We start from the raw sequence: 16619 nt of genomic DNA on the forward strand, positions 1-16619 counted from the left end.
CTATGGTTTTGCAGTTTGGGTATTGTAGGTAAGAAGTCCAAAGCTAATATTATTTTCCTTTGTTAATAACCCCCATGTTTCTGTCTGACAGCTGGTAAGATTTTCTGTTTTATCCTTGAAATTACAAAATTGTACCAAGACATTCTTAGGTTTATATTTTTTGGCAATCTTGTCTTGAACTCAGTACATTTTTTTAAATTTCCAAGACCTTTTCAAATAAATGAAATTTTCTTCCTTCATTGGTTCCTTTTTTCTTTTGGAATTCCTATTGGTAATCTACAGTCTCTTGCTCTGTCTTCCAATTTTCTTATTATTTCCTGCACTGACTTCCCTCCCTTTGTATTTTTGTACATTCCTTTGAGGTTTTTCTGCCACTTGGGCTTTCAGGCCACTGACAGAGTTTGCACCAGGCACTATCTCCACCTTCATTTACTAAATTTTAAAATTTGAAAATCATGTTTTCCATTCCAAAACATCCTTTTCATGTTGTAAGTCTATCTCCATTAGTGCTTTGTTTGTTGTTATTGCTGCTAAAATTATTTATTTCCCCCAGCAGCTTTACTTCAGTAGCATCTGTCCTAAATATTGTGCTTATCCTACCCCCCTCCAGCTGCTGGCCTCTTAGATTGCTGGTATTTTCCTTTGCCTACTGAGAGTTTTATTTATTCTCAGCCCGCAGGAGGCTGCTAGGGTAGTGTGGCCATTAGGTGAACATGGTTGTAGTGGGAAAAAGGATCACAAGTGGTAAAAGGCACAGAAATCACAGCTCATGAATTGCAGAGCACCAATGGCAAGCTGCCAGTGTTCTAGTGAAATGCAAAAAGAAAGAGAGAAAGGAAGGAAAGAATGATACGTTTGTGCTTAAACTATATTCCACTTAGCTTCAAGTAATTTAAATCAATGAATGTTAGAAATAGAAAGAATGTGGTCGAAATGTTCTTATTTTACAGGTAAGGATAATGAGACCCCAAAAAGTGATGTTTGTTTTTCAGAGTCATCTTAATTAGCGGTAGAGACAAAACTGGGTTCTAGACCTTCAATTAATAGTTCAATTTTCTGTCACATAGTACTTCATTTTTTAGCTTTTTGTTCTAAATCAGCTCTCTTGTAGAATGCTTTTATATAATATTGGTACTCTAAGAAAACAGTGGGTAGTTACTTAATAATTCAAGTGAAAATGGATAGAAAGAGCTAGTAAATCCAGACTAATGCTAGTATTAGATTTATCTTCAAAGAAATTATTATTAATCACCATTCAAATCTAATTAAAACTGCAGTTGTTAATGAAGAAATAAATGATATCACAATATTCCTTTAAGATGTGCTGCACTTTGAGAAAAGGAGAGCTACTGGTATATACCTAGGAAACATAATCTGCTTAATCCAGTATCCCCTCCAGTAGCAATGCTGAGAAGATAGTTCAAATTTTAAAAGTACAAATTGTTGGGTTTTTATCATCTCTATTTAACATATACAAATAAGATTTATATAGTTAGGTTAGAATAATAAACAGTTTTTATCTGAAGGCACACTGTATATAACAAAATATATTTCACTATGTGAATATTACTGTAGTTTAAAAGAACAGTAGAATGAACATAGGGTGACCTTGAACCTTTCACCACCTCTGTGAACCCCAGGGCCCTCTCTCCCTGTGCCTACTCATAGAATGATGAAATTAACACATAGCTGTGAAAGTGCCTAGTTCTTTTTTTTTTTTTTAAGTTTATTTATTTTTGAGAGAGAGTGTGTGTGCACAGGAGGGGCAGAGTGTGAAAGAGAGAGAGAGAGAGAGAGAAAGAGAGAGAGACAGAGGATCCAAAGTGGGCTCTGCACTGACAGTAGAGAGCCCAATGCGGGACTCAAACCCACAAACCATGAGATCGTGACCTGAGCTGAAGTCAGATGCTTAACCTAATGAGCCACCCAGGCACCCAAAAGCGCATAGTTCTTTTACAACATACATGTTATTGTCATTACTTTTATTTCTTAAATACCAAATTATCTAATATGTACAAAGTAATGTCATATGAAAAACACATGTGAGATATATACAGTCATATTAAAGGATCAGATTATAATGTTTTAGTTTTACTCTCCCATCTTTCAGAAAATTATATACCATGCTCTTTCTAACACAACTGAGAAAATCATGAATTGTTTTTATTCTACTGTAATATCCACAATTATAATACTTGTTACCTATTCCTTTTATCATTCAGATAATTGCCTAGTCTTAGAAAGCAAATCTGTTTTTATTTCTTAAAAGTAAAAAGGTGACAGAGAGGGAATATGAAATAAATGAAAAATATCAGCATTTGTCAAATCTGAGAGATGAATACATGGGTGTTATGCTATTATCTTATATTGGAAATATGTTGTCATTTAAAATATAATATGAGAGGCGCCTGGGTGGCTCGGTCAGTCAAGCATCCAGCTCTTGATTTCAGCTCAGGTCATGATCCCAGGGTCATGGGAGCAAGTCCCACATCAGGCTCTGTGCTGAGCATGGAGCCTGCTTGAGATTCTCTGTCAAAGTAAGTTAATTAACTAATTAATTAATTTAACAGTATATATCATAAAAAAGAGAGCAAATGTCTGACTTGTAAACAAGCCCATAAAGTCATGTTTAGTCAAAATCTTACTTAGTTTCCATCTAAATATAGGATTAAGAATCACATTTATTTCATTCCCCAGAATTATACTAACATGTCCCCACATGTACTTTTCTAGTTAGCATAGGCAGACTCTCACTTTTTTGCCTTAACATCCTCTATTTGGTGCTTTTGCACAAGGGCCCATTCTCATGAGAATTTTCCTCATATGACATTTCATACTCCTGAAAAAACTGGACAGTCAGTCTGGTTAGTCAGTAGGATGGAATAAACACATAATGAGGATCCAGAGGTTTTAGTTCTAGCTTTGCCGCTTATTGCTGTCTACTCTACCTTTAAAACACTACTTTGCTCTGAATATTACTTTCCTTTTCTGTAGAATGGGCATGATAATACCTGTCCAATCCACCTCACAGACTGTGAAGTAATAAGTGGAGTTATAGTATACGACATAAATGAAGTCATAGATCCTCTGTTTTCGTACATTTGTACCTGTCCCTCTAGTAAGCTGTGATCTCTTACTAGATCCCAGGCACAGAAGCATGCAACAGAAAGTAGAGTCAAAGAAAGGGGCAGAAGGAGAAAGAGAAGAGAAAGACCTAAAGAATGCACCCAGCTGTGATACTGAACACAATGAACCGCCCCCCTCCGCCCCTCAAAGGCCTTTCCAACCTTAAGATTCACAGGAATACACGAGCAGCAGAGTAGAAAGCAACATTGACAATATTCTTTGAAACATAATAAATTATAGTAAGGACTTGGCATAAAATCCCTCTTTGTTTATTTCTGCAAATTAAAATTTTTCATGTGGAGAGTTGATGACTCTGCAGTTTTATAAAATAGGGGGAAAAAATCTCCCCCAGATAATATAAAAACAATGATTAAGAAAAAATTCACTGAAAAGTGTTTTTATTTGCATCATCAGCTGGCCCATCCCAGGACCTTTATCCACATACAAAGATTAATCCATGAAGATGTGCATGTCACTGCTGCTTTGTTTCCAAGGACTTTACTATAATCCTCTAGAGCTGACATGTTATAAATTACCTATTATAAAATTGGTGAAATTGGCTAATATCTCTTTATATTAACACAAAATTGTATTTTGTTGATGATATTCATTGTCCATTCACCAGAAGCACATTCTACATCAACCTGTGTTTATATTCTTTCCATTTACTCCTTTTTCCAACCATTTGACTCACCCTAATGATAAAGGGTCCGAGAGCTCTAGGCATGCAATAATCAGGAACCCAACATGTGCATATCTTATAGTATTTTAACACAACTAGATAAGTTCCTATCTTTTTCCCTAACACAAAATGAAAAAGATTGATGAAAAACCTGTACAAAATACTTAATTCAAAAATACTTTAGGGGCACCTGGGTGGCCCTGGGTGGTCAGTTAAGCGTCTGAATTCGCCTCAGGTCATGATCTCGCAGTTCATGAGTTCAAGCCCCGCATCAGACTGTCTCTTGTCAGTGCAGAGCCCACTTTGGATACTCTGTCTCCCTCTCTGTCTGCCCATTCCCTGTTCACACTCTCTTTCTCTCAAAAATAAATGAACATTTAAAATAATACTTTAAATACATCCATTATTGAATATAATTCTTCCAAGAGGTTTGCCCAATGTGTTTAACTTTGAAAGGGATTTTTTTAAGTTTTTTAAGTGTTTTACACATAGATCCTAACTTTATTAAATATCTGGGTACCTTTTCGGCTGCATAAGTAATTAAGTGGATGATTTTAAAGAGTCCTATGTTTCTAGTTTGAACCTCATGTGAGCCATTTTTCAAACTTCTATTTTTGTGTTTTCTCCTTGGGAGCTTGCTTCCCAAAGCCAAACAACCCCCAGTACCTTCATTGACAGGCCAGTGCTTGAAGAGGAGAATTTTATCCAGATCCAGTAAGAGAACATTAGATGAAACTATTTAGGCCGGAACCAGGCCTGGCTTGCTATTGAGCCATTTAGACTTTTCACATGTAGTTCTGAATGTATCTGAGGCCCAAACTATGATTTTCTTCTGTTTTAGTCATGAATATTCTCCTATAGTGTCAAACATGCTAAAGTTGAACTCTGCCAGATTGTTAGGTGTGTTTATATGATAAGCTTCTGTCAGTAGTGCAGCAATAATAACAACAACTAACCTTTCTTTTAAAACTTAATTTGGACTTCATACTATTCCATAAACTGTTTTATATGTATTATGTCACTTAATCCTCATAACAACCCTATACTATCTCTACTTTGTAGAAGGAAAGCTGAAGCACAGAGAAGTTAGGCAGCTTGTCCAAGGTTCTCCATCTAACAGGTAGTAGCCCCAGGATTTAAACTCAGGCATCTGACTTTAGAGCATACTCTTGATCTCTGTGCTATACCACCTCCCAGTTGGCTTATCTCCTATAGAGCCTTAGAGAACTGAAGGTAGCCTCTCAGATGAATCTCAAGCTCCTCTCCTTACCTATCACCCCTGGAAAAAGAGTGAAATGATGTTCTAGTTACAAATCTTCTACTTCTCTTCCGCCCCCTTTACCTCCTTCTCTTTCCCTCCCTCCCCCATCAAATAGTGCATTAAGGTAAAGGGACATGAAAAAACTTCACGACCAAGAGAAATTTGGGGAAATATATGCTATCTCACCGAGCTACCATTTGATTTCAAGTTAACAAAAAAACATGAGGCTAGCTTAAGCAAAGGAGGGGTTTATGGAGCAAAGGAAACAATCAACAAAACTAAAAGGCAACGAACAGAATGGGAAAAGATATTTGCAAATGACATACCGGACAAAGGGCTAGTACCCAAAATCTATAAAGAGCTCATCAAACTCCACACCCAAAAAACAAATAATCCAGTGAAGAAATGGGCAGAAAACATGAATAGACACTTCTCTAAAGAAGACATCCGGATGGCCAACAGGCACATGAAAAGATGCTCGACATCGCTCCTCATCAGGGAAATACAAATCAAAACCACACTCAGATATCACCTCACTCCAGTCAGAGTGGCCAAAATGAACAAATCAGGAGACTATAGATGCTGGAGAGGATGTGGAGAAACAGGAACCCTCTTGCACTGTTGGTGGGAATGCAAACTGGTGCAGCCACTCTGGAAAACAGTGTGGAGGTTCCTCAAAAAATTAAAAATAGACCTACCCTATGACCCAGCAGTAGCACTGCTAGGAATTTACCCAGGGGATACAGGAATACTGATGCATAGGGTCACTTGTACCCCAATGTTTATAGCAGCACTCTCAACAATAGCCAAATTGTAGAAAGAGCCTAAATGCCCATCAACTGATGAATGGATAAAGAAATTGTGGTTTATATACACAATGGAGTACTACGTGGCAATGAGAAACAATGAAATATGGCCCTTTGTAGCAACGTGGATGGAACTGGAGAGTGTTATGCTAAGTGAAATAAGTCATACAGAGAAAGACAGATACCATGTTTTCACTCTTATGTGGATCCTGAGAAACTTAACAGAAACCCATGGGGAGGGGAAGGAAAAAAAGAAAAAAAAAAGAGGTTAGAGTGGGGGAGAGCCAAAACATAAGAGACTCTTAAAAACTGAGAACAAACTGAGGGTTGATGGGGGGTAGGAGGGAGGGGAGGGTAGGTGATGAGCATTGAAGAGGGCATCTTTTGGGATGAGCACTGGGTGTTGTATGGAAGCTAATTTGACAATAAATTTCATATAATAAAAAAAAGGAGGGGTTTATGGGAAGATGTAGGGCTATCTCATGGAACCCAGGAGCAAAATAGGCCTCAACTAGAACTAAAACTAGAAAAGCAGAAGCTAGGATTGCTCCCTTTTTCGATGTACATGTTGAATGTCCAGGGGGGAGAAAGAGAACATCCCCTCTGCACAGGTAAGAAGTTCTCAGAAAACAAGGGTATTGCTAGACAGATATTCCTCAAAAGTCTCCCTTCCTGCACTCTGTCATTTAAAGAGGAATGCAAGTGCAGTGCTTTATAGTTTCAGATAGTAACTAGATAGTTCTTTTTAGCTCACCCTTGCCTTCCTATCTGCCCATAAGCCCTCATGCCTGGCACTTTGTTTTATTTCTTGCTTCATCAATCTCAAAGTATGCCTTTGTAACCCTTCTAACATCCAGAGGATAGACTCTTGATTTTGCTCCACCTCTTCTTCCCAGGCCTTTGACCTGTGCAAGCAATGGTCCTGTATGTTTGTCTTTTCAGTTGACTGTCAGGAATCTGCCTAGTTTCAATTCCTGATGTTCATCCTGTCCTTTTACCCTCTTAGAATATTTCATACAGTCTCTGCCTTCCTAGTTTTTTCTCCTACCCTTTTTTCCCCAATAAATACCTACTGCCTCTTCATATTTCTAGGGACCCCCCCACCACCACCCTTTTCTTGTTAGATGAAGTCCCAATTTTTGACCTTAAGGGCCCTCCAAAATACTATCCTATCCCAGTCATTCTACATCCTTGCCTTGCCTTGCCTTGCCTTGCCTTGCCTTGCCTTGCCTTGCCTTGCCTTCCCTTGCCTTCCCTTCCCTTCCCTTCCCTTCCCTTCCCTTCCCTTCCCTTCCCTTCCCTTCCCTTCCCTTCCCTTCCTGTCCCTTCCCTTCCCTTCCCTTCCCTTCCCTTCCCTTCCCTTTCCTCCCTTGTAGTTGTCAAGGCTAGAAACTTGGGTTCAGCCCTGACCTCTCCTTCTTCCCCCTCTCCCGTATCCAATACTAAGTTCTAAATATCTCTGGAGTATATCATTTCTCTCAGTCTCCATCACAACCTGCTCCCCAAGCTGACACCCCATGTCCTGATCGCTGCAGAAGCCTCCTGACTGCCCTTGCCCATGCTAGTTCCCCCAGACTCCTACAGAATTCAGTTTCTAAATCTCAAACCTGCTTATGTCATTGTCCTATTTAATATGTTAAAGATGTCCCATTGTGCAGAGGATAAAGGTAGATTTCTCGTGGTCAACAGGCCCTTCATAGTCTGACTCTGATGGTTTATTTGATATGTCAACTTGACAGGGCCATCAGGTGCCCAGACATTTGGCCAAACATTATTCTAGGTGTGCCTGTGAGGGTGTTTCTGGATGAGACCAACATTTGAATCAGTAACTAAGGCAGGTTGCCCTTTCTGATGTTGCTAGGTCTCATCCAATCAACTGAAGACCTGAATAGAAGAAAGACTGAGTAAGAGGGAAATCCTCCTGCCCAATTGTCTGAGCTGAGACCCTGGTCTTTCCTGCTTTCAGACTCAAATGGAAAATAGACTTACATGACTGTTCTAGACAGTTTATTTTCTCCATATTAATCCCCAGTGAGGCTGCATTGCAGGCTGATATTCTTTTTTATAAAGCCTTTTCTCATTCCTTCCACCTGTAAACATCCAGCCCATTTCTCAAGGTCTAACTAACTTGAGTCATATCCCCTCTAAAGAGTCTTGTGTGACCTCTCCAATATCTAGGGTCACGCACTGTCCTGATTTGCCTGGGATTTCCTATGACATGTGACTTTCAGTACTAAGTCTGGGATTATCCTAGGCAAACTGAGATGGTTAGACAGCCTACCAACACCTCAATGTCTCTTCCTTGTTAGAACAAAAAGTCCTGTGAAATTATCAGTAGCCACTATTTCTGCACTTATGATGTCCTTTCTCTGCAGTAAGACTTAGGCTCCTATTGGACAGAGACCTTTTTGATTGCCACTTCATACATAGTATAATGCTATACCCATGTTAATGCCTACCCAGTGAATAAAGTGGTTTAGTTTTAAGTTGGCACTCATATGTAAAATCTTTTCCATATGATTAACTTATTTGTCTTTATTTCTTTCCAGCCCAGATGACTTACTCAATGCCTTGAATGAGGGTATCAGTCGTGCTGATGTCATCATCACATCAGGGGGTGTATCCATGGGGGAAAAGGTATGAAAAAATGGGATTCATGAAAATTTATCTGCTGTAATGTCCTTGCATATGGTTTATTAACTATAGTCTGGTACATATCTGTTACCCATAACCAGACCTGCACAAATCTGGAAATCCCTAGGGCTTCAGAAATTTCTGGGCATTCTAAAAGGGATGCAGTATGCGTAGATCAGGAGCAACTTGGAGAATCCCACAGCATGCAAAATGGTTCCGATGTTCCCCTGTAGATTTGTGTTTCTTTGCTCGCTCAACTTTGCTATAACATTAGGACTTCCTTTATACATGATATTTAACCCCAAGATAAAGCTCCAAGATCCTGTCCTCCCCTGCCACATATTCCAAACCTGATAACCCTTAGCTTCCCAGAGGGAAGAAAGATAGAATTAGGCATTCCATTGCCCCTTTTGACAAATAATAAGGCTCATAATCATAATAAATGAAGGAAATAAAATGCAAACATATATATATAAGCATATATAGGATTTTATAAGACTAAGTATATTTGCATAAAATATATGCTTAGTCTTTTAAAAATCCTAATTCCAGTGTCCCAGTATCATTAAATTTATATATCTTAATGAAATGTGTTGGTTCATGACGATTATTGGGACTACTGAATAATGTTATAAAAGCAAAATATACTTTACTACAGTAACCAACCTGATGTTTTGGCTCAAAAATATTTCAGAACACAAAATGTTTTTACTGGCCTATAATCCCTTTCCATCTTTTATTTTTTCATATTAATGACTAAACTGAAAAATTATAAAAATATTGTCAGAATGGCAGTTTTTACTAAAATTCAGATTTTCCAAGAGCATAATTAATTTTTGGCTAGATCTTATATATATGATTGTTCTTGGTCTCTGCCCTCTCTAGCTATAAAACTGCCTAAATTTATAACCTTACTCTTTAGCAGAATTCAGTTGTGTGAATAGAGAATGTCTACCTTTCATTCACAACTAGTTTTAGAGTGTTTACAAACAGCCCTTAAGTGGCCAAAAACCATAGAAGAAAAATAGAGAATCTCAGTCTAAGACAACCATCTCAGATTACATCCAAGAATGAAAGTATTGAAGTGTGGGTAGGTATTCTCCTTTTAGCAGACAGATGGCTAGGTTAGTCTTAGCGTCTCACAGAAGTCCTTAGCCCCAGGTGGAGCAAATTGCTGCAGACCTCTTTTGAGATCACAAAGGCCAGGGCTGAAGTCTGCATTGTCACAGAGCTATAAGAAATAATTTTCAGCCTGTCTGTTTTCATTACCATCAAACTCCCTGTGGTAACACAAGAGCAAACCCTGAAGTTAAGAGTACTTAATGTTAGGGCACCTGGGTGTCTCAGTCGGTTAAGTGTCCAACTTTGGCAGGTCATGGTCTCATGGTTTGTGAGTTAGAGCCCCGCATCGTGCTCTGTGCTGACAGCTCAGAGCTTGGAGCCTACTTTGCATTCTGTGTCCCTCTCTCTCTTTCTGCCCCAGCCCTGCTTGTGCTCTCTTTTTCTTTCAAAAATGAATAAACATTAAAAACAAAAATTTTTTAAAAGAGTACTTAATGTTAAATTTGTTTCCAGGGAGTATTTCATGTATAATTTATCTTGGTTGCAAATGAGCTTAATTATAGAACAATACCTGTTTGAAAAACCTGAAGTTTGACTTTTCCAATATTTCTGAAAGCAACTAGCTTATAACATACATAGGTTTGGCAATTGTGACTCAACTCTGGTAAGGACAGAACACTTCTCAACCTTAACCTTCTTTATTAGTGCTCACAAATATGTGATTTTTCCTAGGGACTTAAAAATAAAGAAGCAATATAGTAAAGCACATTGGTTTTATTTATTTTACTATCTGTATGGTAAAATACACTAAACCTTTAGTTTACTAGGGAAGAGATTTTAGGAACTAGGCATCCCGTAGTATTCCATGGGAGCTAATAATTGTCCTTTCTTCCTCCTTGAGTGGGAATGAGACAAAAAAGGAACTGGGAAGAAAGACATAAAGCCTAAGTGCTGCAGACTCCTGCCAACCTTCTAGTTGCCAAAAAAGAATTTCAGTTGTACTCAGTGGCAGGAGGAAAGAAAAGCATAAGAAACAGAATATCTGCTTCAGCCAAGGGCTAAGCCTGAAAACCAGTCGCTGAAAAGGCAGGGAGGTCAAGGAAAGATCCAAAAAGCATTATGTAACAAGCATGAATCTTGTGTGCAGAAACTCAGGTATGCAAGAAATTTATTTACTTGATTCAACTTAAATCCTACTATGAGCACCTATGCTACAGAACAGGCAAGAAATTTTATGAAGTCATTATGGAACTCACCCACTCAAGGATTGTGCCAAGAAACCGTAAAGGGCTTAAGAGGCCAACAGCAGATCAGGAAGACACGTGTGGTCACCAGTCTGCACCGGATACACCTAGAGCATCTCTCTAGTGCCATTAGGTCTCAGTTATTTGCTCCTTTGGGACTTGCTAGACACACTGGGATCATGGGGAGGCTGGGAGCCTTAGGGCAAGGGGAAGGAGCTCCTAATGCTTGTGAGACCCACAGACCTCAATCCTCTTCTCAGCCAAGAAAAAATGGCTCTTCCACAGTTGCTTCCCTCAAAATCTTTTCCTACTTCCACCTCCCTCTGCCCCCAAGTGTTTACTTTTGTAAAATACTGACAATTCCAAGTGCATAGTATCTGCTTTTTGCTATGAAAACTAAAGAATTATATGCATTACTATGCAGAGTACTATACAGTCAGTTAAGCCTCCAAATCTTGGTTTTGGCTCACGTCATGATCTCACAGTTCGTGAGATTGAGCCTGCGTCAGGCTCCACACTGTCAGCACAGAACCTGCTTGGGATTCTCTTTCCCTCACTTTCTGCCCCTCCCCCATACTTGCTGTCTCTTTCTCTCTCTCTCAAAATAAATTAATAAACATTTTTAAAAGAATGATTACATTACTATAAATTTTTCACAACCTACAGGATTGTAAAATAGCTCAAAGACAAGGAAAGGCACAGATAACCAAGGAGGATACACTACACTGGACACCCAGTAATTTTTTTTTTTTTTTTGTCTATTTGAAAGTCTCTTAATTTTTTCCTGACAGTGTCTCCCTCCTATCTCATATGATCAAAATAAGCATAAAGATCATTATTGATCACCAAAAAAGGCTGGTCTCAAAGGCTTGCCCTGATTATTTAACAGCAAAAGCGTTCATTAACCATATAGGCCTTCTTGACTTTGTTTTGCAAATCTAGAGCCATACAGCAATAGACTATTAAAATTAATCAGTATTCCAAACAAATAAATACAATAAAATTTCACTTATTGTTTATTTCAGTCCTGTGTCATTCTTGTTCTGCTATATTTGGGTTAGCAGTCCGCTTTCATGAAGCCATCTGTTTCTATTCTAAAGAGTCCTGGGACTCCTGACAGAGTCTACTGGTACTATATAAAAGTTATCTCAGCTGTATCACCTCAGGTGCCTGTACCCAAGAGACTATTCTTTGAAGTGTCAGTAGTTCAAATTACCTATCCATGGTCCTTTTCCCTAGTGCTCTGAATCTGTCTTTGTTGCAGGTACAAAAAAAGCAGAGCCTTTAAGCAAGCATTAGAGTAAAACAGAAACTTTCCAAAGATGACAGACACTTTATGGCTGTACTTAATTTGTTGCTGTAACTAATAATTTCAGAATAGAAGATAAGTAAAATTCTCCATTGAGATACAGTATGTAACTATTTCATAAAAGTTTTTATGTGTTCCCGCTGAGAGTGCAAACATATATGGGCAGTAAGGCATTGCCAAATCTCTACACAATTTCTAAACTATTTATATGAACTTCCACATATATGGATCTAACCTTGGGCACACTGAGCATGTCTTCTCAGATATGACAGCAACTCCCCACCCATGAACCTCTTACAATGGTAACATATCGAAGAAACCTAAATCTTTCTAACATATCTTTTTATAAGATGAAAGAAGAAATCTTTGTGATTTTCTAGGGACCCTCTAGGAAATTTCAGAGACAGTTTTAGATGTAAAAGATATTCTGAAATTTTTACCTTTTACTAAATTTAGATCTCATCTTTACAAGGCAAAATCAAAAGAGCTGTCAAAAAAGAATTGAGTCCTCAATTAAGATAGGATCATGAGGGACGCCTGGGTGGCTCAGTTGATTAAGTGTCCAACTTTGGCTCAGGTCATAATCTCACGGTTCGTGAGTTCAAGCCCTGCGGCAGGGTCTATGCTGACAGCTCAAAGCCTTGAACCTGCTTTGGATTTTGTGTGTCTCTCTCTGCTCCACACCCCCCCTCCCCAATCACTCTCTGTCTCTATCTCTCTCTCAAAAATAAATAAACATTTAAAAAAAATTTTTAAGATAGGATCATGAATACCTGAGAAACAATACTAGTTGCCTAATTTTTCAAAGCAACAATAAAATATTTGGAAATAAACATAGAAAGTAGCATGATCGTAAAAAATCTTAGCTCATTCATAAATGAGGAAACTTCATTTTTTATTTTTTATTTCTTTTAAAAAAAGGCAAAATAAACATAAAGCACAAAAGGAAGATTACACAAAAAGAATAACCTTTAGTTTCATGGGGAAAACATTAATCACTAAACTAAAGAAATAAGCTCATCAAACTTGAATGAACTTACTAAAATTTTAAAATAGTTCTCAGCTTCATTTCAGACACAGGTATTATAAACCAAGGCAAATAAAAGTGTCTTTCAAAGTTTTGCCCTTTATCATGTTATTTTATATTTTGCAACAAACCGCCACTTTACTTTAGAACAAAGAACAAGGGTCCCTTGACCCTTTAAGTGGGTCTGCAAGGTCAGAACTATTCCTAAGACTTTATCTGAACTTATTATTCTTTTTTCTCTCATAAATGTACAGTGAGTTTTTCCAGTGGCTGTATATTGTGTAATATCTCATCAGACTCAACACAGAAACAAGTAAGAGGATCCAACTGACTTCTATTAAGCCAAATGTTAAAGGAATTGTCAAAATTATAGAACAATGCATAAAAAATAAGTTACTTATATAAACACAACATGACCATATCATTGCTGTTTCCAAATGAACCAACATTTTTTTTAATATTTTAGTTTTAGTTTCTAATACAGTAACTATCAATAGGCATAACCTACATAAACAAAAGCTCTAGGGATCCATATAAATTTTAATAAGAGCGTGTAAAGTGTCCTGAGATCAAATATTTTGAGGGCTGGCTGGACTTTAAAAAAAAAAATACTCTTTTTTCCTTGAAAAACAAAAGAACACACATCGTTATACTTCTCTGTCATTACTGTTACTAGCATAATTATAACCACCCATATTTCATCAAAATGTTTAAGGAAATAACTAATTTTTTCTTTCACAGTGAAAACTAGATAATTGAGAAATCATATGTAGGCATTTGAGAAGACTAGCAAAGTTCATAAACACACAGAATATAACTTTCTACAGCCACATGCGTCCTTTCTGTACTTTCCTGATGTAGTACAGATGAACAAACATATTAATTAACATAACCTAAAGATACAGCTTCTCCCTAGCATATAAAAGTAAGAAACAAAGTATATTAACTTTCAAACAAAAGTGTGGATGGTACCCAACTTATGGTAGTTCAACTTAATGAATTTTCAACTTTACAATGGTGCAAAAGTGATGCACATTAGTAGAAACCAGACTTCAAATTTTGAATTTTGATCTTTTCCCAGCCTAGCGATATGCAGGGCAATACTCTGTCGTGATTCTGGGCAGCCACAGCAAGTCGCAGCTCACAGTCAGCCACAATCCCAAGGGTAAACAACTGATAAACTTACAACCATCCTGTACCCACACAACCATCCTCTTTTTCACTTTCAGTATAGTATTCAATAAATGACATAAGATATTCAGCACTGTATTATGAAACAGGCTTTACAGAAGGGTTCTGTAATGTAAATGTTCCGAGCACACTTAAGGTAGCTTAGGCTAAGCTGTCATGTTCGGTGGGTTAGCTTTATTAAATGTATTTTCAACTTATGATATTTTCAACTTACAGCAGGTTCAGGAGGTAACTCCATCATGAGTGAAGGAAGACCTGTATATTAAATTATGCTTAGTTATCAATGACCCAGGATTGTGTCTTACTTAGAAATCATCCGGGTGTCTGATGATTATTCATTGATTAAGTTAATTTAATATCAGTTCAATAAGATTTTAAGTTACTTAAAGATCTTGAAAATTATTCTCAAGCTGACATACTACAAACATAATTACTATTGAAATTTAAAGTTTGTCAGGATAAAGAGTCAATTATATTGTACCCAATATTACATTTTTCACATTCTTAAAATATATATATAGGAATAGCATTAGCTTATTTGATGAATAAACCTATGTAAGTTTAGGAAAAAAAAACCCAAGCAAAATAAAAAATATTTGCCTAATTATACTTAACACTGATAAATAAGAAAAAGAACATTGGTGGGTTTTCTTAATAACTAAAACTTATCTCATTTGCTAAAGATTTACCTTAACTTGTAATCTTTGATTCTTAAAATTATAAGAATACCTTTTAATGTAGCTGATTTAAAATATGTTAAATTTTCTTCTAGCCTGATAATTTTAGGAATATTCTATTTATATAAGCAGTTATTTATCTAAGTCCATCAGAACAGAGCACCTTTTAATTTAAGAGACAATATAATTGTTTTGGTATGTTTTTCTTCTTCCTCCTGGTAAAGCAAACTTTACTGTGGCCCTAAGATGGGGGCTCTTCTCTCTAGATCCTGCTAAAACTGGAGGGTTGGGGATGAGAGGCTCTTGGATTGCCCCTTCCAACACCTCCATCACATTCAGACTCAGATGAATAATAATCTTGTTTATCATCAGTTTTCTACAGCTTAAATTTCCTCAAGATTTCAGTTTAATTCCAGTTAGTTAACACAGAGTGTTGTATTAGTTTCAGGTGTACAATGTAGTAATTCATCATTTCCGTACATCATCCTGTGCTCATCATAAGTGCACTCCTAAATCCCTATCACCTATTTCACCCATTCCCTCCTCCTCCCCTCTGGGAACCATCAGTTTGGTCTCTATAATTAAGAGTCTCTCTCTCTCTCTCTCTCTCTCCCCCCCCTCTGTCTCCCTCCCTCTCTCCCTCCCTCCATCCCTCTCTCTCTCCCCCACTCAATCCCTCCCATTTTTCCCCTTTGTTGTTTGTTTTGCTTCTTAAATTCCACATATGAGTGAAATCATGTTATTTGTCTTTCTCTGACTTATTTTGCTTAGCATTATACTGTCTAGCTCCATTCATGTTGTTGCAAATGACAAGATTCCGTTCTTTTTATAGCTGAATAATATTCCATTTCTAAAGCTTAATTTTTGTAAAATAGCTCAAAGATGATGAAACACACAAATAAGCCAGAAGTTTGTGCTACACTGGACATCCAATAATCTTTGTTGCCCATTTTAAAGTCTTTTGCAACTTGTCTAATGTTGTTTGTTCTTACCTGAGTTGTGGAAAAGGCCTTGCTTCTTCATCCATTCATTTTTCTTCTTCCTATCTGACTCCGGCTTTCAGAATATCAGACAGAGATCCTTGCTGCTTCTATAGGTAGACAAAAACTTAAAAATAATGATGATTCTCAGCCTTTATGGCTATGTCTGGTACAAGCTGTCCCTCTGTCACAGCAAGATTAAGCATTCCTTCATGTTCACAAAGAATGAAAAGGGACATTTTTAACAACAGAGAGGTTTTTTGTTTTCAAGAAAAATAAAATACTTCCATTCATTTAGCAAATATGTAATGAGCATATCTGCTTTCTAAAACTCTGTATCATAACCTTTAAAGCCTACAGGTATAGCTTCTGCCTGTCTCTCCAGCCTCATCTTATGCCTCTTTCCTACTCATTGTCTTTTTAGTTCTAGGCACATTCTTTACTGCTTTAGAAGCTTTAGTATGTACTTCCCTCTGCCTGGAAGTATGGCTGAATCCTTCATATGGCTGGATCCTCATCCTCACCACCTCTTTTAAAATGGCCTTTCCTTATCTGCTACCCCACCCAATTATTCTCTATCCTAGTACCTGTTTATTTCTTTCATAGCATGTACCACACGT

The 16619-nt window shown here is 37.4% G+C and overlaps 1 protein-coding gene across 3 annotated transcripts in view; it reads left to right on the forward strand.

The window, feature by feature from the left end:
* GPHN (gephyrin) overlaps positions 1-16619 on the forward strand; it is a 632007-nt gene that overhangs the window by 590566 nt on the left and 24822 nt on the right. For all 3 annotated transcript variants that reach the window (XM_042989931.1, XM_042989933.1, XM_042989932.1), the window contains one exon: positions 8425-8512. In XM_042989931.1, coding sequence (XP_042845865.1) covers positions 8425-8512 — 88 coding nt within the window. The remainder of the gene's footprint in view (positions 1-8424; positions 8513-16619) is intronic.

Source organism: Panthera tigris, chromosome B3 (assembly GCF_018350195.1).
Source record: "Panthera tigris isolate Pti1 chromosome B3, P.tigris_Pti1_mat1.1, whole genome shotgun sequence".
Classification (NCBI taxonomy): domain Eukaryota; kingdom Metazoa; phylum Chordata; class Mammalia; order Carnivora; family Felidae; genus Panthera; species Panthera tigris.